The sequence below is a fragment of the Theropithecus gelada genome, chromosome 7b (assembly GCF_003255815.1).
Source record: "Theropithecus gelada isolate Dixy chromosome 7b, Tgel_1.0, whole genome shotgun sequence".
Taxonomy (NCBI): domain Eukaryota; kingdom Metazoa; phylum Chordata; class Mammalia; order Primates; family Cercopithecidae; genus Theropithecus; species Theropithecus gelada.
The window spans coordinates 37,841,153-37,864,056 of NC_037675.1; the positions used below are offsets into that span (position 1 = coordinate 37,841,153).

General features: G+C 38.5%; 1 protein-coding gene across 2 annotated transcripts in view; it reads right to left on the reverse strand.

Moving 5' to 3' along the window:
* The window catches only part of SLC25A21 (solute carrier family 25 member 21), a 507,705-nt gene that overhangs the window by 130,249 nt on the left and 354,552 nt on the right, over positions 1-22,904 (reverse strand). For both annotated transcript variants that reach the window (XM_025391998.1, XM_025391997.1), the window contains exon 3: positions 12,672-12,755. In XM_025391998.1, the coding sequence (XP_025247783.1) occupies positions 12,672-12,755 (84 nt within the window). The remainder of the gene's footprint in view (positions 1-12,671; positions 12,756-22,904) is intronic.

Here is a 22,904-nt window from a genome sequence, read left to right on the forward strand (position 1 = left end):
GGTCTTCCTCAGCCTTCACAGTTTCCCTAATTAGACTACTCCCAGTGCCGGTCAGCATCATTTGCCAGCGGTGAAGTGCCCGAATCTAAAAACTACATGCCAAAATCTAATGCCTCACCTTCACACACCTGCGTGGCCATGAAAATCATTCTACTGTTTTCCTGAGATTGTTATAAAGATGTTACTCTTCTTGGGTTATAGACAAATTATCATGTTTAGAATCTTGGTCTTAATGATACCATGGGTGTCATAAATTTTCTTGCTCTTTGTTTTGATTTGATTATACATTTTTTAATATTAATATGTCCAGAATAGCTAAGCATATGAAACTAGTAACTATTTAATTAAATTCAGCAAACACAAATTGGGTGATGATTATATATGATTATATATAAAGAACTATGTGATACACTATAAGAGCCCCAAATATTATTTCATCAGAGTTCTACATATTTATATAACAATGAATAGTTACAAATAATTGGCTACAATATAAGGTACTAAAAATAAAACTAGCTAACAATCATTATGTGTATATTTATATGCCATATATTAACACTGAGTGCTAGCAACGCAATAAAGTAAGTATGGTTATTGTCTCCATATTACAAATGAAAAAACTGAAGTACAACGAGGTTAAGTGATTTGTCCAAGGTCCCAAAACTTCTAAGTGGAATTCTAATCCAGGTCTCTTTGATCCCCAAGATAAGTGTTGTTATAGAGGAACAAAGTGCTACAAGAGAACAGAAGGAGGAAATTATTTCCCTTTTGGATGATGAGAGACATCAAAGAGAAAACAGCATATGAGCTGGACGTCTTTGGATGACTGGAATTTCCACAGGTGGAAAGAAGGGAAAGGACATTCTTGGCTAATGAATATGCATGAGAAATATGCATAGAAAAATTGTTTCAGGAGTTATAATTGTTCCAGAAGGGCTGGAACATAAGAGGTATCTAATGATATTGGGTAAAATAAAGCCTGAAAGATTCAAACCAGAGGGTAAAATTTTTTCCAACACTTAGTGGTAAAATCTTATCATCATATAATATCTATGGATCAGGAACTTGGGCATTGTTTAGCTAGGTGCCTCTGGAATGCCAAACACTAGAAAGTCATTGAAATTTCTTCTTACTCATCACCCACATCCATTGTCAAATCATTGTAAACAGTTTAATTATCGGCATTTTTCTCTCTAATGAAATAGTATCTTATACTTGTCAGTATCTCAGATTCCGTGGAAAAAGACAGAAGGTCTGTGGTAGGCTCTGGGAGAACAGTATGAACACAAGGTTGTAGACAGAGACAGTTCATGGGGTTAAGGAGTGAACAGGTAGTTAAGAAACATTTTTGAAATGTAACACATATTTTATTTTACACATGAAGCCAGGTCTTTAGTTATCAATATGTCTTATTGCTTAATGAGTTATGTCGCAACATTCTTTCAATTTTGGTTCCTTTACAAATAGTGTCAATCTCTGGAAATTTTATTATTTGAATTTCAAAATGTATGTTGACCCGTTCACTGAAAATGTATAGTATACGAAATGGTAATTCTCCTTTTGGTTCTTGATTCTTCTAATATAGGAGAGGTTTTATGTAAAAAAAATTTAAAAAACTAATTCATCTAACAATAAACTCACAACCTCTCTTTAAGAGTTTCCAAAATGTATCTAACACTTTATCTCATTTTCTGTCATCACTGAGACTGTGACTATGTTAGATTTTTTGGTATCTTGTTTTCCTCTGAGTTCTCTGTGGCCACACAAAGAGAGTGACAAACACTATTTATCAGCAGGACAACCAAGCCACTGTATAACGCTGGCATTTTCTCTAGGATTTGGTGACTATATATTTCAACATATATTGTAATCATGTGATGATTCTTCACTCCCATCTGACAATTCATCCAAGGAACTTTGGTTAAATGCCTTATTTCATGTTTCATGAAGTTTTCCTGGTTATTACCCAATTCATCTTGAGATAGGCCAAGACACCCACAGGTGAAATAACCGAGTTAAGTTCACTCAGTGAGTCTTAACCTCACACTGTGTCTGGTAACTACCCTTTGGAGATGGTTCTGTCCTAAGGACCACAGGTCCAAACCTCGGTCTCAGAATGATGGTGCCACATGTCAAAAGACATGTGTAATCTAATTCCATTTGCCTAAGACTTTTTTTTAAAAAACAAAACAAAACAAACTAAACCTCTGCATTCTTTGAGTGTTGATATCACGATCAATTTTTCTGGGAATCCCACTAAACCCCTTTCTGCTGAAGTTTTCTTGTACATAGACCAGAAACATTGTCAGCAGTCATACCATCCCTAGATGAAATTCAGCCAACTGAGATGAGATACGTGACAAGGCTTTGAACTCAAAGAAGGAATGGTGTAAATGTGAGGTGCTACTTCTGTGATTGCTAGTACCACTCTTTTGTTATTGACAAAATAGGCAGCATGATAGAGGATGAGGAAGACACTGGATGAATCCCAGCCCCAACAAATACAGCTGTGGAATGCTGGGCAAGTCCCTTAACAACTCTTATTTGTTTCTTGACCAGAAAACTAGAACTGTACTCCTCATCCTCCTGCCTGCTAGGGCTCTTATGAGGACCAAGGAGGTCATATACATGGATACATTTCACAAACAATAAAGGACCAAAATGGTAACAGTGGTTTTGAATCTAATGACTATTATAACAATACTATCAGAATCTCCTCCCTTCCTCCAATTCCAAACCACCTGGAAGACCTGCAGGAAAGGCAAAGCTAAAATCATGAAACCAGTCAAAAATGCATTAAGTCATTGACGATAATAAACTATGAATTCCTTTAACCTTGTCTATGTCAAATCATGCCTAAGTTATTTTCTACAATAAGATAATCAGGCACAGGTAGAAAAGTGCTTTTAGGAAGTTCTCTTTTTCCATCTCATTTGAAAATGTTCGGTTTTAACCACTACTAGAAAAAGGATTTTGGTTTTGGTAAAGCCATACTTTCCCAATAACGTGACTGTACTTCCAGCCCATTAGAAAGCCAGAATAAATTTAAAGTAAGGCCTAAAAATATTTCCAATGGGAAATACCCCATTGGCTATGGAATCCCACCTTTCCCCTCCACTTTAACACTCCACAAACATGCGGAATGGGAGCTCAGGCTCTGAACTGAAGACACCGACCTTCCTAGAAGAAAACTATTTCCACACAAACAACTGGTCCTCCTTGCCTTCTTGTCAGCACCACACGCTGAGGGAGGCTGTGTTTGGTCTCTTAATCAGGCCTTGCTGACGGGCTGACATCACTGCAAACGTTTTCACTTACTCTTTGGCAACAGTTAAATCCTTGCCAAAGGCCAGTCAATAAGTCGGAAAGCATTGTGAGAGAGAGGCTGGGGGAGTCGGAGTGTGAGTGTCAGCTAGCAGTCTGTGGTGATGACAGCAGGGAAATCTAGGAGCTGAAACCATTTTAAAGGTCACTCTGTGGCAGAACAAAAGACCTCTGATTTAGAAAAGGAAACAGAACTCTGGGCCATCGAAGCCCTGGGATGCCGCCCTCTGAGCACTCTGCAGATTCATCATTTGCTCCCTGATTGTGAAGACTGGGGAGTAACTGTTACTTTACAACCCAATACAGCTTCCGCCAGCAACTGTGTGGCTTAGCAGTGGTACGGAATAATCTGATAAGATAGAAAAGCCAAATAATGTATCCATGGTCCAACTGCCTGTTGTTTTCAAAAATATTGAAATAAGTCACTGCCCCTTTTCTTCTTTGGTATTCTTTCTCCTGACCCTTCATCCTTTAATTTTCAACCTTGAATTGCTAAATAATCTCAATGTAAAGTTCTTAGCTACATAACATAACCTTTCTGTAAAAAGATATTACATATACTTGATGACTAAAAATTTATGAATATTCATATGTGGAAGATAGAAAAGTTGATCTCATAGAAGCTGACAGTAGAATAATGGTTACTAGAGACTGGGAAAGGTAGTGAGAAGGGGAGAACAGTTAGAGGTGGGTTAAAGGGCTGGGTGTGGTAGCACACGCCTGTAATCCCAGCACTTTAGGAGGCCAAGGCAGATGGATCATTTGAGGTCAGGAGTTTGAGACCAGCCTGGCCAACATAGTGAAATCCTGTCTCTACAAAAGATATAAAAAATTAGCCAGGTGTGGTGGCAGGCACCTGTAGTGCCAGCTACTCAGAAGGCTGAGGCAGGAGAATTGCTTGAAACGGGGTGGGGGTGGGGGCAGAGGTTGCAGTGAGGTGAGATTATGCCACTGCACTCCAGCCTGGGTGACAGAGCTTTTAAAATTTATTTTTATTTTTATTTTATTTCATTTTTTAATAAAGAGGTGGGTTAATGGGCACAAAATTACAGCTAAGTGGGATGAAAAATTCTAGTGTTCCACAGCACTGTAGGATGACTATAGCTAACAATAATATATTACATACTTTCAGATAGCTAGGAGAGATTTTTAATGTTTCTAATACAAGAAATGATAAATGAAGTGATAGATCTGTTAATTACTTTGATTTCATCACTGTACATTGCATGTACTGAAATGTCACTCTATACCCCTTAAATCTGTACAATTATATCAATTTAAAAAATCAATTAAAATGTATGAGTATGATATACCAAAGTTAACAAACCATTTTAAAAGAAACACAGATTATTTAAGAATAATAGTAGTATGTCCATGCCTGAATTAAGATAATCTCTTCTCACATTTTCTTTCCGAATCAGGAGAAGACTTGGAAGAAGAAAATGTCTTCAGCCTATGGAAGCCATATTCTAGACCTAGGTCCATCGCTTTTAAGACATGCCAGATAAATTTGCTATAGTTTATTCTCCAAATTCTAACCTATTCTATTATTTTTTTCTTGTCCCCCAACCCCCAACCCCTTTTTTTCTAACTAAAGAGGAAATTTGCTGTAGCATCATTTAAAAGCCCAGACAGGCCATGGCTGAACTCTGGCAGTGTGGGAGCAAGAGCAGCTGGGACTCTCTGCTTTCCTTGTCATCACCACATAAAAACAAGGGAGCACTCGAGGGAGGTCCAATGGGTACCAGGAAGGGCCTCTTTGCTAAAACAAAAAGAAGGGGAGTGAAGGCAGTCAAGGCACCACTCACGGAACTCATCACAGAAGTCACAGTGCACATTTGGTGCCTACCATAAAAGGAACTCACTTGGGCAAACCAGGCTTACAAACTCAATCAACACCCAATAATCGACACAAAATGAATCCGCATGGCAGATTATCTGCTCAGGGGTCTGAGATGTAGACCTCATCTGAGTGAAGACTCAGCCAGCTGTGAACTCCACTGGATCTATAGTCTGATAAAAGCAACCAGCCCCAGGATCAGGAAACAGTGATGCCAGAACCATCCACTGCATTCCAGCTTGGCAATGCTGGGTGGATGAGTTGGTCTCTGTTAGATGGTGCAGGAGAGTTGAAAGGGGAGAGAAAAAGCAGCAGCAACTACTGGACTTCATGAAGTTGGAATTTTGTAAGTTGAAAGTTTAGGAGGAGAATGCTGATTGGTCAAGTAATTAGATTCCCGGCTGTGGGCAGAGTCAGCTCTTCTGTTGCTTTTTCAAATCAATACCCCCGCACCCACACTTCCACATGAGGGTGAGGGACGGTTTCCAGAGACTACTTTACTCAGGGGGGTTTTCTACAGGGACAGGTCTTTCTATTTTCAGACAGCCTATTTTCATGGCTTCAAAACCACCCAGTCATATTAGTTTAGGTAAACCACTTTTTAAAAAGTAGACCTACTAAGACATTGAATTGAGCCAAACACTTTGGTGTGAGTCCACTGATAAAAAGAAAATGTCCAAATCTTACTAAGTTGTAGAGCTGTGGGCATCCCACTTCCTTTGTCTGTGTCACAAGCCACTCATTCCCCTTCTTAATGAAAACAAGAGGGAGTGATTATACCTCCTGGGGCTGTGCCATTTGTGCCGTCTGAAAGGCACTTAAATGAGTGGCACATTATCTCACACATCTGGAGTTTACCAAATTAGCCAATTATGCTTGAGCTCATAAAACGAGGCCTTAAATGTCATTTAACTAGAAAATATTATAATCACCAAGTGGTCTGATTGTAAGATGATACTTGGGGCAGCATCAGTGGTTACAGAAAACAAATCGTGAAACAAAACACAGTTCAAATGCCCCCCAAATGCAACCACATATTTTCTACAGCAATTCTTTCTGAAGAATACCATATTTCTGAAGGCACCAGCAATCAACATGTTTCTCATTTGAAGCTAAGCTTAATCTGACCTAGTTGTTTCCTAGTTATTTGCCTTGAGCAAACCAATCCCCAAGAATTTTTCACATAAGAGAGCTAAGAAACAAACAGGATGAAAATTGACTGACTGAAAACCATGAACTTATCAGAAATACAGAGCTAATTACAAAGGATGGGGCAACGATTAGATTGAGTCTTGAGTTGCCAGAGCTTTGTAGTGCTGCCTCAGAATCATCAAGATTTGCTTGACTTAACATATACTGGTCTCAGAGCTTTCGTACATTACTTGAAGGAAGACATAAAGCTGCTTTAAGTCGCTGTGTGATTTGAGGCTAGGAATATCAAAGACTTCAGAATAGCCATTTAAAGATTAGCCATTTACAGCCATTATTTCCATATTGTCTTCTTTCCAGCCAATAAATAACAAAATTTGATTTTCAGTGAAAGATCAAATACAGTCTAACGGAAAAACCACGGTTATACCTGCGTGGCTTTGGGTAAGTTATTTAACTTCAGTTACCTTATACAAAACATGGGCATGAGGATTCTATGTTGTGTTAATAGTGCTGTGTTGATAAAAATGTATGAAAAAAAATCCTAGCATAGTTCATGGTACACTGAAGAAAATAAATATTAGTTTTAAGTCTTTCTCTACCTACATTACCAGAGTATCTTGAGTTCTGTTTAACTCCTATTTTTGCCTTATTTCAGGAAGAACAGCCATTGAGCACTTTCAGAGGAGGCAGAGTGGGAGTAGAGATGGGAAGACTGTCCTGGGTTTACACTGACATAATGTATAGTCCCCTCACCCACCTGTGAACATTTCAATCACTCTTTTTAAAGGAATGACAAGTACAAAAGAGATAGGCCAACTTTCATAAGATGCTCTGAGGTAAAGGGAAGTGAGGCATGATGCATGGACACATGGCAAATACCATGATACCAGCCACTGTTTGCCAGGTGAGTTTACAAAACCAACCCTATTGGTTTTAAAGGCAGCTAATTAACTAGGCTGTATCTTTATGTCTTCTGGGCTCACTCTACTACAGTAGATGGACCTATTAGTTTATTTCTGTCAAACCAGAGACAGATGAAAAGTTGTGGTGATGATGAAGGTACTCGCAACAGTGATATTTCTTCACTGCCTTCATTTTCTATGAGTTCTCTCTTCTATGTTATAGAAAACAGCCTCTTTTGTAAAAATTAGCTAAGTGTGAGGATTCCCTATAATAGAAATCCTTACCTGGAATTTGGAATGCCTCTCTTTTTAAGCTTTAACCTCACTTCTGTAAAGCTGTGTTAAAAAACCATGTCTTTCATAAGACATAGTTTTTATTAAAAAGTACAATGTATCTACGCTTTTTAAGAAGAAAAAGAATGTTAGAAACAGTAACGGGATTTGGACTCATGTCTGTTGAAAGCAAGTGAATTCTGAGCAGAGAGGTGAGGAACTGCATCTCTAAGAATGGTGGAGAGAACTGTTTCATTTTCTTAACGTTGGGGAAATGGGAGATTTGTGAAGATTTTAAGTGTATTAACAGACTTTAATTAATTAATTAATTAATTAATTAATTAATTTTGAGACGGAGTCTCGCTCTGTTGCCCAGGCTGGAATGCAGTGGTGCGATCTCGGCTCACTGCAAGCTCCGCCTCCTGGGTTCACGCCATTCTCCTGCCTCAGCCTCCTGAGTAGCTGGGACTACAGGCGCCCACCACCATGCCCGGCTAATTTTTTTGTATTTTTTTAGGCCAGGCACGGTGCTCACACCTGTAATCCCAGCATTTTGGGAGGCCGAGGTGGGTGGATCACGAGGTCAGGAGATTGAGACCATCCTGGCTAACACAATGAAACCCCGTCTCCACTAAAAATACAGACTTTAATGTTTTTAAATAAAAGAAAAGGATGAGCTCTCAAAACCTTTAACTTGGAGGAGATAGGAAAAACCAGGAGAGGTGAATTCTCCTAATTATGTCAACAGTCAAAATTGACTAGTGCTATCTTCCCTGCAGGCCACAGGCCAAACTGGCCTCTATGCACCTGAGTAGGAATGGCAACATCTTTGAAAACGGAGTGGCTCTCAAAGAAAGTCAAAAGGAACTTCTTTGACTAGGGAAAAAAATTAACACAGTATGTGTTAAAAGGCTTTTGTCTTCTTTTCTTCTCTTTCGTTTCTTTTTTGTTTTGCTTTTTTCTTTCGTTTAACCCAAGGCTATGAAATGCTCTTGCTCTGTGTAAAAATTAACAGGGAGTTTTTTATTTTGTGTTTTTACAATATTTCCATCTCTAAGACTAGAGCTCTCTGGCTTTTGGCTAACAGCATGTCCAGATTTAAAGGCATCACAGGAAGAATGTCAATTTGCTCTAGAAGCAATTATACATACAGGATAGAAAAAGCCCAATTCCACTATGTAAGGACCACACATACTGTATGTTTGTTATATTATTTGATATCAAAGCAGAAGCAGAACCATCAAATTCTTCCCAAAACACACATGAATTGAAGATCTTGGCTAAGGAACTGCCACATCCAATTCAGGAATATCTGTTACAGCTCACAGATCTCAGTAATGCTGACATTACTGTTTTGCAGGAAAGGGATACTTTCATTGGCTACATAATGCACTATGATTTTCTTAACTCTCTTGTCATAATATAAAGGTTTATATTATCAACGTAGGGCATTTAGATACCACATCACTAGAGTAATAGCTAGAAGAACTTGTCGACTTTTGTCACTAGGTGACCTCAAAATATTTAATCAAACATCAAGATTATTATCATAACTTCAGAGAGGTTAGTCTATCTTCTATAGACTAAGATAACTCTTCAGTTATCATCTCTGTTTCATTTCGCATCGTTATGATGTTGGTGTGATGACTTCCATTCATTTTTAGCATACTTACTGAGTGTCTCTACTCAGTGCCAAACACAAGTGTAAGGAATACAGAGCTAATCGGGACATGACCCTTAGGAAATATATTCTTGGGGTGGGAAAAGGGAGATAGAAAATGAGCTTCATAAACCAGGATGGTGTATGCTATATTTTATATAGCATATGTAAAGAAAAGAGTGGGGAAATAATTCAGCATATGATAGAGAAAAGAGGGTCAGGGAAGGTGAAATGTGAAGTCACTTTTAAATGGAAAGGGATAGTTTCTAGGGGAGGTTTGGGGATTGGGTCCTTCAGGAATAGGGAAGAGCATGGAAAAACCCTGAGAATATGAGAGACCAGAGTGCTGCAAACTGTCTGCTATTCCTAGAGCAGATCTGAGTATGAAGAAGGACCATGCCACGAAAGCTCTGCATACTATGACAAGAAGTTTGAACTTCATACCATGAGGTATATTTTTATATATTTCCCAAATACTCTGAAGATAAAATAATTAAAACAGTATGATGCTGATATAGCTATAGATAGATGAATGAATGAAACAGAATAGGAAATGGAGAACCAAAATGGAAAATTAGAGGGTATATGTGTAGAAGTTTAATATGTGAAAAAGGCAGCATTGGCTGGGTGTGGTGGTTCACACCTGTAATCCTAGCACTTTGGGAGGCCGAGACAGGTGGATCACTTGAAGTCAGGAGTTTGAGATCAGCCTGGCCAACATGGTGAGGCCCTGTCTCTACTAAAAATACAATAATTAGCTGGGCGTGGTGGCGGGCACCTGTAATCCCAGCTACTTGGGAGGCTAACGCAGGAGAATTACTTGAACCCAGGAGGCGGAGGTTGCAGTGAGCCGAGATTGTGTCACTGTGCTGCAGCCTGTGCAATAGAGTGAGAGTTCATCTCAAAAAAAAAAAGAAAAAAAAAAACCCAAAAACAAAACAAAACAAAAAAAGGCAGCATTTCCAATTAGTGAGTAAAGGATAGATTTTTTTCAGCAGGTGGTGTTTGGACAATTGACTGACCATTTCAAAATGAAATTTAATTTCTGTATACCACACTGCACATTAAAAATTATCAGCTGGATTAAAAATTGTAATGTAAAAAACTACCAGGAGAAAATATTTATAATCTTGGGGCTAGAGAATTTTTTTTAATGTGACATCATTAGATATCAGGATGGAAAAGATAGATAATATAAAATTACAATCTTTAAAAATCACGAACTTCTGAAAGGTATAAGACACTATAGGTAAGACAAATGACAAGTTGGAAAAATTGTTTACAGTCTACATAATAGTCAAATGATTAGTATCTATAATACATAATAAGTACCTACAAATCAATTTTTTAAAAAAATCTAATCTAAGAGAAATGGATAAAGGACACAAAATAGGCAATTCGCAAAAGAAATGATGCCTAATGATATGAAAGTATGCTCAATCCCTACAACATTCAAAGGAATGCACTTAGGACAGTTCTATTTTTCATTGGTCAGATGGTAAACGGGAGATACATATCAGTGACAGATATACCAAATAATGATTTATAATGTGTTTGAGAGTGTGTGAAGAAATAAGAAGTTTCAAATCTTAAGGGTATAAAATCAGTACATACTTTTTGGAAGGTAATTTGTCAACATCTCTCATATAAAACATGCATATCATTTGATCCTGCAAGTCCACAGCTAACAATGTACTTTATTGTACTAATATATTAAAACTATAAAAATATGTAAAAGTTATATAAATATATATGTCAATATATCAAAATATACTATATATTAAAATATATAAATAGATACAAATGTGCAAAGATAGTATGAAAATATTTATTGCACTATTGTTTATAATAGCAAGAATTTGGAAGCAACCTAAAGGTCTACCATAGAGATTAATAAATTGCAACATATAGATAAAATAAATTACTATGTTGTTAAAGAGAATATACTGGCATGGAAAGATATCCATAATACAAGTTTAACTGAAATAAATGATTAGCAGAATAGTATTTATAGTGTAACCTGGCAAGACAAGTAGTGATCTACAGCAGTTAAGAGCATGGGTTTTAGGGTCAAGCAGACCTAGATTTGATTCCCAGCTCCACTACTCACCAGAAATGTGAAACTTACTAACTTCTCTGAGTCTTCTTTATCTGTCCAATTGGAATGGAACCCAACAGAACCTACATAATACAGTTGTAAGAAGAATCCCCACTACATAATAGAAGCTAAATATATACTAGTTATTATTATTCCTGTTACATATTTGAAAGATTATTTTTTCAACAATTTTCTTATAAAAACAACTTCCAAAAGCAAGTACAATATTCTTTGAAAAATTATACTGGATAGTTTAAAATTTTTTTTTTATTATACTTCAAATTCTAGGATACATGTGAGGAACGTGCAGGTTTGTTACATAGGTAGACACATGCCATGGTGGTTTACTGCACCCACCAACCAGTCATCTACATTAGGTATTTCTCCTAATGCTATCCCTCCCCTAGTCCCTCACTTCCAATAGACATGTGCACACATATGTTTATTGGATACAGTTTTTAACTGAATCTAACACATTGAAGATAATTTTAGCCTATATAAACAAATATTCTATTTATTTGATCATTTAATAGATCAGATAATTAATTGGATGCATCGATTTTTTTTTTAAAGACAGTCTTGCTGTCGCCCAGGCTATAGTGCTGTGGCGCAATCCTAACTCACTGCAACCTGCACCTCTCGGGCTCAAGCAATCCTCCCACCTAAGCCTCCCAAGTAGCTGGAACTACAGGTGTGAGCCACTGCTTCCAGCCTTGATGCATCAATTTTTGATACAGATCTGTTTTATTTGCATATTCATAAACTAGAGTGTGAATGGGGAATGAATTTGGACATTATATTACAGTACCAAAATAAAGAACTATTGAGTTTAGAGAGCCCCAGTTATAGAAACTTTAAACAACCCTAGTGGCATAAATTAAAAATTGTCCTCTAGTCATTAAACTACTTATTAATATCTTTTTGTGGTAGTTTCCATTATATAAACATTCAGTTTTCTTTTTTTTTTTTTTTTTTTGAGACGGAGTCTCGCTCTGTCGCCCAGGCTGGAGTGCAGTGGCCAGATCTCAGCTCACTGCAAGCTCCGCCTCCCGGGTTCACGCCATTCTCCTGCCTCAGCCTCCCAAGTAGCTGGGACCACAGGCGCCCACCACCTCGCCCGGCTAGTTTTTCGTACTTTTTAGTAGAGACGGGGTTTCACCGTATTAACCAGGATGGTCTCGATATCCTGACCTCGTGATCCGCCTGTCTCGGCCTCCCAAAGTGCTGGGATTACAGGCTTGAGCCACCGCGCCCGGCCAAACATTCAGTTTTCAATCACGTTATTAGGAAAAGCATAACAAAGTAGAAAGTTACCCTTTTAAGTATTTTGCCCCTAGTAAGACTAGGAAAATAAACCATTCAAAATGAGAAAACATGTTAAGTAAAAACATATTAAAATGGCTATATGAAGAATATACATACCCTTCCATTTGGAAAATCATTTGAAAGCTGTCTACCAAGCTTTTATAACTGTTTGGATCAGTTGCACATCTCTGAATCTGAAACCTAGAAGGAAAATCAAACCAAAAACTCTAAGTTAAAGATTTTGCCAAATGGCTTTTCTCATTTTTTAAAGTCTTAGAAACAGCTTTTCAGATTAATCTAGAATATTCTGCTTTGGTATGGATTTTATTCATTTATTAGCATTACATAATCTTCACCTTATTTTCATAGCCTTTAAAATTACATTTCTCTGTAATTTAATGAAATCTATAGAAAAAATGTATTAAAAAATTTTTTTTTTATTATTATACTTTAAGTTCTAGGGTACATGTGCATAATGTGCAGGTTTGTTACATATATATACTTGTGCCATGTTGGTGTGCTGCATCCATCAACTCGTCAGCACCCATCAACTCGTCATTTACATCAGGTATAACTCTCAATGCAATCCCTCCCCCGCCCCCCCAATAGGCCCTGGTGTGTGATGTTCCCCCTCCCGAGTCCAGGTGATCTCATTGTTCAGTTCCCACCTATGAGTGAGAACATGCAGTGTTTGGTTTTCTGTTCTTGCGATACTTTGCTGAGAATGACGGTTTCCAGCTGCATCCAATGTCCCTACAAAGGACATGAACTCATCCTTTTTTATGGCTGCATAGTATTCCATGGTGTATATGTGCCACATTTTCTTAATCCAGTCTGTCACTGATGGACATTTGGGTTGATTCCAAGTCTTTGCTATTGTGAATAGTGCTGCAATAAACATACGTGTGCATGTGTCTTTATAGCAGCATGATTTATAATCCCTTGGGTATATACCCAGTAATGGGATGGCTGGGTCATATGGTACTTCTAGTTCTAGATCCTTGAAGAATCGCCACACTGCTTTCCACAATGGTTGAACTACTTTACAGTCCCACCAACAGTGTAAAAGTGTTCCTATTTCTCCACATCCTCTCCAGCACCTGTTGTTTCCTGACTTTTTAATAGTTGCCATTCTAACTGGTGTGAGATGGTATCTCATTGTGGTTTTGATTTGCATTTCTCTGATGGCCAGTGATGACGAGCATTTTTTCACGTGTCTGTTGGCTGTGTGCATGTCTTCTTTTGAGAAATGTCTGTTCATATCCTTTGCCCACTTTTCAATGGGGTTGTTTGTTTTTTTTCTTGTAAATTTGTTTGAGTTCTTTGTAGGTTCTGGATATTAGCCCTTTGTCAGATGAGTAGATTGCAAAAATTTTCTCCCATTCTGTAGGTTGCCTGTTCACTCTGATGGTAGTTTCTTTTGCTGTGCAGAAGCTCTTTACTTTAATTAGATCCCATTTGTCAATTTTGGCTTTTGTTGCCATTGCTTTTGGTGTTTTAGACATGAAGTCTTTGCCCATGCCTATGTCCTGAATGGTATTACCTAGGTTTTCTTCTAGGGTTTTTATGGTATTAGGTCTAATATTTAAGTCTCTAATCCATCTTGAATTAATTTTCATATAAGGAGTAAGGAAAGGATCCAGTTTCAGCTTTCTACTTACGGCTAGCCAATTTTCCCAGCACCATTTATTAAATAGGAAATCCTTTCCCCATTTCTTGTTTTTCTCAGGTTTGTCAAAGATCAGATGGCTGTAAATGTGTGGTATTATTTCTGAGGACTCTGTTCCATTGGTCTATATCTCTGTTTTGGTACCAGTACTATGCTGTTTTGGTTACTGTAGCCTTGTAGTATAGTTTGAAGTCAGGTAGCGTGATGCCTCCAGCTTTGTTCTTTTGACTTAGGATTGTCTTGGCAATGCGGGGTCTTTTTTGGTTCCATATGAACTTTAAAGCAGTTTTTTCCAATTCTGTGAAGAAACTCATTGGTAGCTTGATGGGGATGGCATTGAATCTATAAATTACCTTGGGCAGTATGGCCATTTTCAGGATATTGATTCTTCCTATCCATGAGCATGGTATGTTCTTCCATTTGTTTGTGTCCTCTTTTATTTCACTGAGCAGTGGTTTGTAGTTCTCCTTGAAGAGCATTCTTATATACCAGTAACAGACAGAGAGCCAAATCATGAATGAATTTCCATTCACAATTGCTTTAAAGACAATAAAATACCTAGGAATCCAACTTACAAGGGATGTAAAGGAAAAAATGTATTTACATCTATTTCTTAGCCAGGCAGATTTGCCCTGAGGCATTTAAGCTTTTTCCTTTTGTGAAAAGCATACACAAATATTATAGATGTTTTAATGTAGAATTCAGAATTCTGAGTATACATATGAAACAATAGTGCTATTTCCTATCTTAATAAGTGTCCCTTGATGGCAATTTAGCACAAAGGTTAAAAATACAGAGTAGCCTGTCTAATATTCAGAATCTACAAGGAACCAAAACAAATTTACAAGAAAATACCAAACAACCCCATCAAAAAGTAGGCAAAGGATATGAACAGATACTTCTCAAAAGAAGACACTTATGCGGCCAACAAACATATGAAAAAATGCTCAACATCACTAGGCAATAGAGAAATGCAAATCAAAATCACAATGAGATACCATTTCACGCTAGTTAGAATGGCAACTATTAAAAAGTCAGGAAACAACAGATGCTGGTGAGGATGTGGAGAAACAGGAACACTTTTATACTGTTGGTGGGAGTGTAAATTAGTTCAACCATTGTGGAAGACAGTGTGGCGATTCCTGAAGGTTCTAGAACCAGAAATACCATTTGACCCAGCAATCTCATTACCTAGTATATACCCAAATGATTAGAAATCCTTCTACTATAAAGACACATCCACATGTATGTTTATTGCAGCACTATTTACAATAGCAAAGACTTGGAACCAACCAAAATACCCATCAATGATAGACTGGATAAAGAAAATGTGGCACATATACACCATGGACTACTATGCAGCAACAAAAAAGAATAAGTTAATGTCCTTTGCAAGGACATGGATGAAGCTGGAAGCCATCATTCTCAGCAAACTAACACAGGAACAGAAAACCAAATACAGCATGTTTTCACTCATAAGTGGGAGTTGAACAGTGAGAACACATGGACACAGGGAGGAAAACATCACACACTGGGGCCTGTCGGGGGCCGTGGGGCAAGAGGAGGGAGAGCATTAGGACAATACCTAATGAATGTGGGGCTTAAAACCTGTAAGACGGGTTGATAGGTGCGGCAAACCACCATGGTGCACGTATACCTATGCAACAAATCTGCACATTCTGCACAGGTATCCCAGAACTTAATATTAAAAAAAAATTACAGAGTAGCTAATAGGGCCTAACTTTGATCCTGATTGTAAATTTGGAATTCATTCTGGCAGGCAGGAGTCTGCATTTGAAGCAAGAGTTGGGGTTGTATATTGGATTGTATTACTCTACAGTTTACTATCACTACTCCATGATGGAACAAGATTGATCATTCTGGGTAGTTCAGGCTACCTGGATCTTCAGAGAAGCATAGTGCCCTGCATATAATTAGAGCTCAATAAACATGTGCCCCATTTTTGAAAGTTAAATTCTTTTTTCTTCTTTTTGCATATGATCATGCATCTCTGAACTCTTAGCCCTCCAAATGTGGAAGTTTCCAGTACAAGAGTTTTATCTTTTTGTTTTGTATTTGCTCTGGAGTTTGTTTCTTAAGAGGTTTATAACAAGTACTCTCATTTCTCCCATACCTGAGTTCTCTATACTTTGGGTTCTTTAGCCTGCCTATTCCTTGTGCTTTACTTTATTGTTCCTGTTGTAAGTTAGGGCTCTTGTTCCTTCTGTGGGAGGGAATTCCCTCCACAATTTTACCTGCTTTTGAAAAAGAACTTTTCAAAAATACTTCTGATGTTATTTAGTTCAAAATGCTTTTCTTAGATTGTTGGCTTGATGATATGAACGCAACGTCTACTTCTAGGAATAATATATTTTATAGTTCTAGGCCTCACAGAATTATGCTGCAAACTGACACATATCAGACAGAAGAATGAATGTACTGCTTTGACTGAAGTAGTTGGGCATATGGCCAGAGTGAGTGTGGTATAATACTGAAAAGCAAAGCAATGCTGGAATTACATTTGGTTTTGTAAAGTGAAAAGTTGCTACATGTGTTTGTGAAGAAGTACTGAAAAGTACTGTGAAGAATTTTGTGAACAGTACTGTTCAGAGACGTGGGAGTTCAGTCTTCCAGCAGAGTTCTTTGCAATACAAATCTCTAAATGAGTACCTATTGACCAATTGGATGGATTAGAATGGGAGTATGGCAGAGAGAACAATCAGGAAGGAGATACGATAGTCTGGGTGAGAAATAATGGTGCTAGAATATAAATAACGGCAACAGGAATATAATGAAAGGGGCAAGCTTGTTGGGTAGTCCTTTTTCTCCATAATTTTTTAAAATGACACATTTAACATATTCTCCTTTTTTTTTTTTTTGACAGGGTCTTGCTCTGTACCCAGGGTGGAGTGCAGTGGTACGATCACAGCTCATTGCATCTTCGAACTCCTAAGCTCAAGCCCAAGGGATCTTCCCACTTCAGCCTCCTGAGCTGGGACTACAGGCATGCACCATCATGACTAGCTAATTTAAAAAAATTTTTTTGTAGAGGTGGCGTCTTCCCTTCTTGCCCAAGCTGGTATGGAACTTCTGGGCTCAAGCAATCCTCCCACCTCGGTCTCCCAAAGTGCTGGGATTGCACGCATGAGCCACTACCCCTAGACAACAAATTACTTTGAAACATACAGAGCAATTTCCAAAATATGACTTTTGTTCAGTTCAAATAAGAATCTTCATTTCTGTATTTGCATATTTGTAACCTATATTCATTGTTGAGTATAAAATCCTTTCTTACATCTAGTGGGAAAAACCAAGACTCTGTTTTTTTAAAAAATTATTCAAAATAGTTTTATATATTATGCAAGTATTAGATAAGCATAGATGCTTTTCATAATATCTGTAATAAGCTTTAAGTTCATTTATCTCAGTAAATTCCTTTCTAGATATATTTTCCCAAATTACGAATTATTTTCTTAATGTGTGCCATATGATTTAAGATGCTACAGGTTTTAAAAAAACCCATGGTATTACCTTCAACCTCAAGACGCACAAGAAAGAAATATGAAGAAAAAAAATAACAATATAAGAGGAAATATGCAAAATGTGAAGTAGCATCGGCACCGGGTTGTCCAGGTGTTCACAAGGGGAGCAATTACCGCTTTCTGCAGAGGGTCAGCAAGGGTTTCAGGAAAGAGAAGGATTTGAGCTGACTCCTCATGGGAGTCAGAGAGTAAATCAGGAGGAAGCATTCCAGGTGGGGAGATGACAGGAACAATGGCCAGTAAGGGAAAGCCATCCTTTCTAACGGGGAAGCGAACACCACAGCCACCAACCCCGCATTTCCTTTGGGAAAATGTCACAGTACTCTGCTTGCTGCATGCACTTGTTTGCTCAGGGTGCATGGAGACCTGAAGTGGTTTGGTAGAAGGTATATAGGAGCTAAAGTCAAAGCCCAGTATAAAGCACTTGACCTTTTCTGCTGCTCAGGTCAGCACTTCAGCTACCTCAGGATGGCCATTGCACAATTGCACGGCCCTGGTTCCAGACGGGTCTGTGAACAAGTCAGCAGATGGGCCAGGCAAGCATGTCCTATGTCTAGACATTCAACCTTAGCCTTTCCTTCCCTTCTGTGGTTAGAGATCTCAGCTTTGCCTATGATATCTGCATGCCCAGGTAATTCCCAGGTGGGTTTTCTGACAGCTTGTGCAAACGTGAATACAGAGTATGATGATTTCACAAGTCTAGGCACTTCACTCACTAGTTGCAATTTCTTTTTCTCTTTGCAGAACCAAATAGATCATATTTCCTATCTATCATTCATTCAGTTAATAAGAGTTCTTGAACACACTCTTCTATTTGGGGGCTTGTAAAGAAATAAGACAAAGCCTGCCTTGTAGAAGCTTTCAGTAAGGTGAAGGAGATGTGCAAATAGATGATCACCATAAACAAAACCTATTGTTTAGAAATAGCATTTCAGAGTATCAGATGTTTAGAAATAGTGTTTCAGAGCATCAGATGCTAGCACCACTCTTATTGGGGATAATCGGCTATTTATGGGTGGGAAATAGTACTTAGCAGAGACAATGGAAGGGAAAGGGAGAGGGGAAATAAAGAAAGACTACCTTTGGGCTACATATCTGCAATTAAACTTTACCCACAGATTTTCGAACAGGCAACAAGAAAGTCCATGAAATCCTTGAGGAGTGCTTCATTTAGGAGCTGACTGTCTGATGAGTGACGCTGAGTTAATTACAACCAGGAGCGGCAACATCAAAATAACATTATAGGAGCACAGTCCATAAACCGTGCTGCATGAGCAATGCAAAAGGATGGGCAGGCATGGTAACTACTAATGCCCCAGTAAAGCTTCCCTTCCATTCTTAGCTATGCTAAAGCAGCGAGAGGCCCCATTACACAGGCTAAGGTAAGAACAGTTGTCTCTTCTACTGTACTTCTCACATACATCATATCTACGCTTTGCAGAGAAAGCACTTGCAGTATTTGGTTGCAGTATTTTGTTCCATTACACATGACTTATTCTGATCACAGAGTTATCAGCTCTTCTCAGGAATCTGTTTCAAGTTGATATAATTACAGTGCATTTTGGTCAATCATGTAAAACAGCAATTTCCTTCTTCCTCTGCTCTACATTTCAGCAACTTAAAAGGTTTCTCTCTTGGATTGAAGCTTTACATCACCATGTTCCAAGCTGCATTTTCTGCTAACAAATTCTCTCTATACTCAGGGAGACAATTTTCCAGTTACGTAATACAAACCCTTGTAAAATTACAAAGGCAAAGCCACACCACTCTTGATTGCATTTAGAAGAAAGGGTTGGACTTCTCCATTGTCCTAATAAAAGCAGCTTAAATACATATGGAATATATATCTGAGTAACTTCTTTTATTAGAATGGAAACTTGCTGCCACACTGACAGAGTGGACAATGATGTAACACTTGGGACATATTTGGTGCCTAACATCCGATCAGAATCACACACAAGAGACAGGAGTGTGGCTCAAACCCTAGGCTACATTGCAAAGGAGCCAGATACCTATCTGTGGCTGTTCTCATAGCGAAAGGACTGCACACACTTAACCAATGGGAGGAAACAGGCCCTGTCATTTACCAGCCACAATACTGAGTGAGTTACTGTGGTAACCACCAGGGTAAGGAAGGGCTTCTCAATGTTCCCAAACAAATGTACGAGCATATTTTTTAAAGACAAAAAATGTTTGCACTAATTGAAGCATTTTTTTCTAAATTAGCTGAGAATCATGACTGCAGCATTTTGCACTGTCTTCATTGTGTGCTCAGTGATATTCTATTTTAAACTAGTCTGTGACTCAGTCTCAGCATAGATATACCACTTCCGCTTGTTTGAGTACTTCTGAAGATATGGCCAAAAGAAAGATATGTCTGTAAGAAATAAAATGGCTTGGCTGCCTTAAAAGTCTCATGCCTGTAATCCCAGCACTCTGGGAGGCTGAGGTGGGCAGGTCATGAGGTCAGGAGATCGAGACTATCCTGGCTAACATGGTGAAACCTCATCTCTACTAAAAAATACAAAAAAAAAAAAAAAAAATTAGCTGGGCGTGATGGCAGGTGCCTGTAGTCCCAGCTACATGGGAGGCTGAGGCAGAAGAATGATGTGAAGCCAGGAGGCGGAGCTTGCAGTGAGCCAAGTTCACGCCACTGCACTCCAGCCTGGGGGACAGAGCGAGACTCTGACTCAAAAAATAAAAATAAAAATAAATTAAAATAAAATAAAATGGCTTTGCTGTCTTAAAAGTCTCAAGACAAGGTGTTTGAAAATTCTAAAGTCTCAAATTTATGCGGTGCCTTTATTTCCAAAGTAATTTTATATCTATCATCTTCTTAACGAATACTGAACGTTCTGGTGAGTGGAGGCTTTAGAAATATATTTGTACATATATAACTTATATATTATACATTTGGTGCAAAAGTCATCGTGGTTTTGGCCATTACTTTCAATGGTGCCTAACACTCAATCTTTTAATGGCCAAAACCGCAACTACTTTTGCACCAACCTAATATAACTTATATAGTCCTATCTTTATATGAATATGCAGTAATTGAATTACAAAGGGTTGGACTGGGGTAGATGATAGGATTTGTCCTGAGGCTACATTTGCATAGCACACACTCTGCTGCTTTTTAGTTAGATCATATGATTATTTGGGGTGCTTTGGGAGAGGGAACTGATGGAGACTAGCAGTGGGAAGCCATTCCAAGCCACCCCTTTGGCACTGCCACCAATCCCTAAGCAAATCAGTGAGATAGGTAAAGAGCATTTCTGGTGTCACCCCTGGATCACTTCTTAGTTCAGTAGCGTTTCTGTGCTCTCTTCTGCCTTCTTCCATTCAGCTCTGCTTTTGGAAACACATTCACATCCATCATTCATCCTTATTGTGACTTCTACTTTAATGTGCCATCTGTCAAAATGTGTCCCCTCTTATAAGGATTTCAGCAATCAAAAAGGAGATCAGAAGGTTTGTTTTTGTTTAGGATGAAAATGCAGCAGATCCTTACCACCAAAGCCAGCCTTAAGTGCCACTTTTCCCCCTTCACTGGCAATTTATGCCACAATACACTAGGCTACATAAAAATTCCACCTTTGTGTCAAAGGAGGTGAAGCACTTTGAGGAACCGAGACACAGACTGGGAGCCACTGGTTGCAATTCCAGTGCTGCCACTGACTCACAGTGTAAACTGGTGAGACTTGTAATTTAATCCCTCTGCCTTTATCCTCAGCAATAAAATGGGACAATTTGATTTGAGGGAGAGCAGCACACAAAATAAAAATAATAAAAATTAATATTTGAGTTTGTTAGCCATAAGGGAGAATAGACCTTGCCTTTTGTATTCTAAAGGCCCCAAATTCCATCCTTTCTAGAGGTGGGAGACTGCTAGGAAAAGTTGTATACTGATGATAAGTGGTGATGAGCCTAATGAAACTCCCTGCAGAGATTTCTGTGAATGTGCCATGAACAAAGATTATTAGTAATTACCTGAATATTACACGTGTTCCTCAATAAACACTTAAGAAGCCCACTAATGAATCAGAGATTAACAGACTAAAGGTTTGCAATTACAGAACACATTAAAAGGATAACTGTAGGAAGATTAAATAAAGATTTTAATTCACTGTAATTAGCCTTTCTTACTGAAATTAGATGTTGCGCCTACAGAGTATGTTTGCTTTCTTATGAGTTGGTTGAGCATATCCAAAGTCAGACCAAACATGCAAAGACATGTCTGAGGTTTTGAAATTTACGTGTACACACCGACCTCACCAACTCTGGGCAAAGACCCGAGAAAGCACATCTTCAGAAGAATTCCCACCATGTATGTTTGTTTTCCATTTTCTGAAAAATCACCATCCAAGAGGAGAAATAGCATCTTTCCACAGGAGATAAGCACTGGGGCCTGTGCCTTTCTCATCCCTCCAGAAAGAGCACATCAGATGGTGGAAAGATGACACTGCTGGTTTTGAAGATAGTTTTTTTTTTTTTTTTTTAGCAAGTACTGGGCAGGGATGGGTGGGGGATGGTTTCCTTCTAATATTTCTCTATGTCCATAGCTTTACTCTTCCAAGTTGAAGTATCTTGTAATGTGAATGGTAGTTTTTAAAAAAATTTAGCTGCGGCGATTTTGTTTTCACTTCAGATTAAATATAACAATAATCCACACTGGCTGGGTGTGGTGGCTTGCGCCTGTAATCCCAGCACTTTGGGAGGCCGAGACAGGTGGATTACTTAAAGTCAGGAGTTTGAGACTAGCCTGGCCAACATGGGGAAACCCTCTCTCTACTAAACATACAAAAATCAGCTGGGCATGGTGGCAGACACCTGTAATTCCAGCTACTCAAGAAGCTGAGGTAGGAGAATCATTTGAACTCAAGACGTGGAGGTTGCAGTGAGCAGAGATCATGCCACTGCACTCCAGCCTGGACAACAGAGCGAGATTCTGTCTCGAAAACAAAACAAAACAAAACACCAAACCAAACCAAACCAAAAATAATAATAATAACTACATAACATTGCCTTAGCACTGACTGAGATCAACAGGGCCTCTAATCATGTTCGAAGGTGTGGTTTATAGTTCCAGACATGAATTTTTGTCTCAGTATTTACTGAGCTCCCCATCTGTACAAGGAA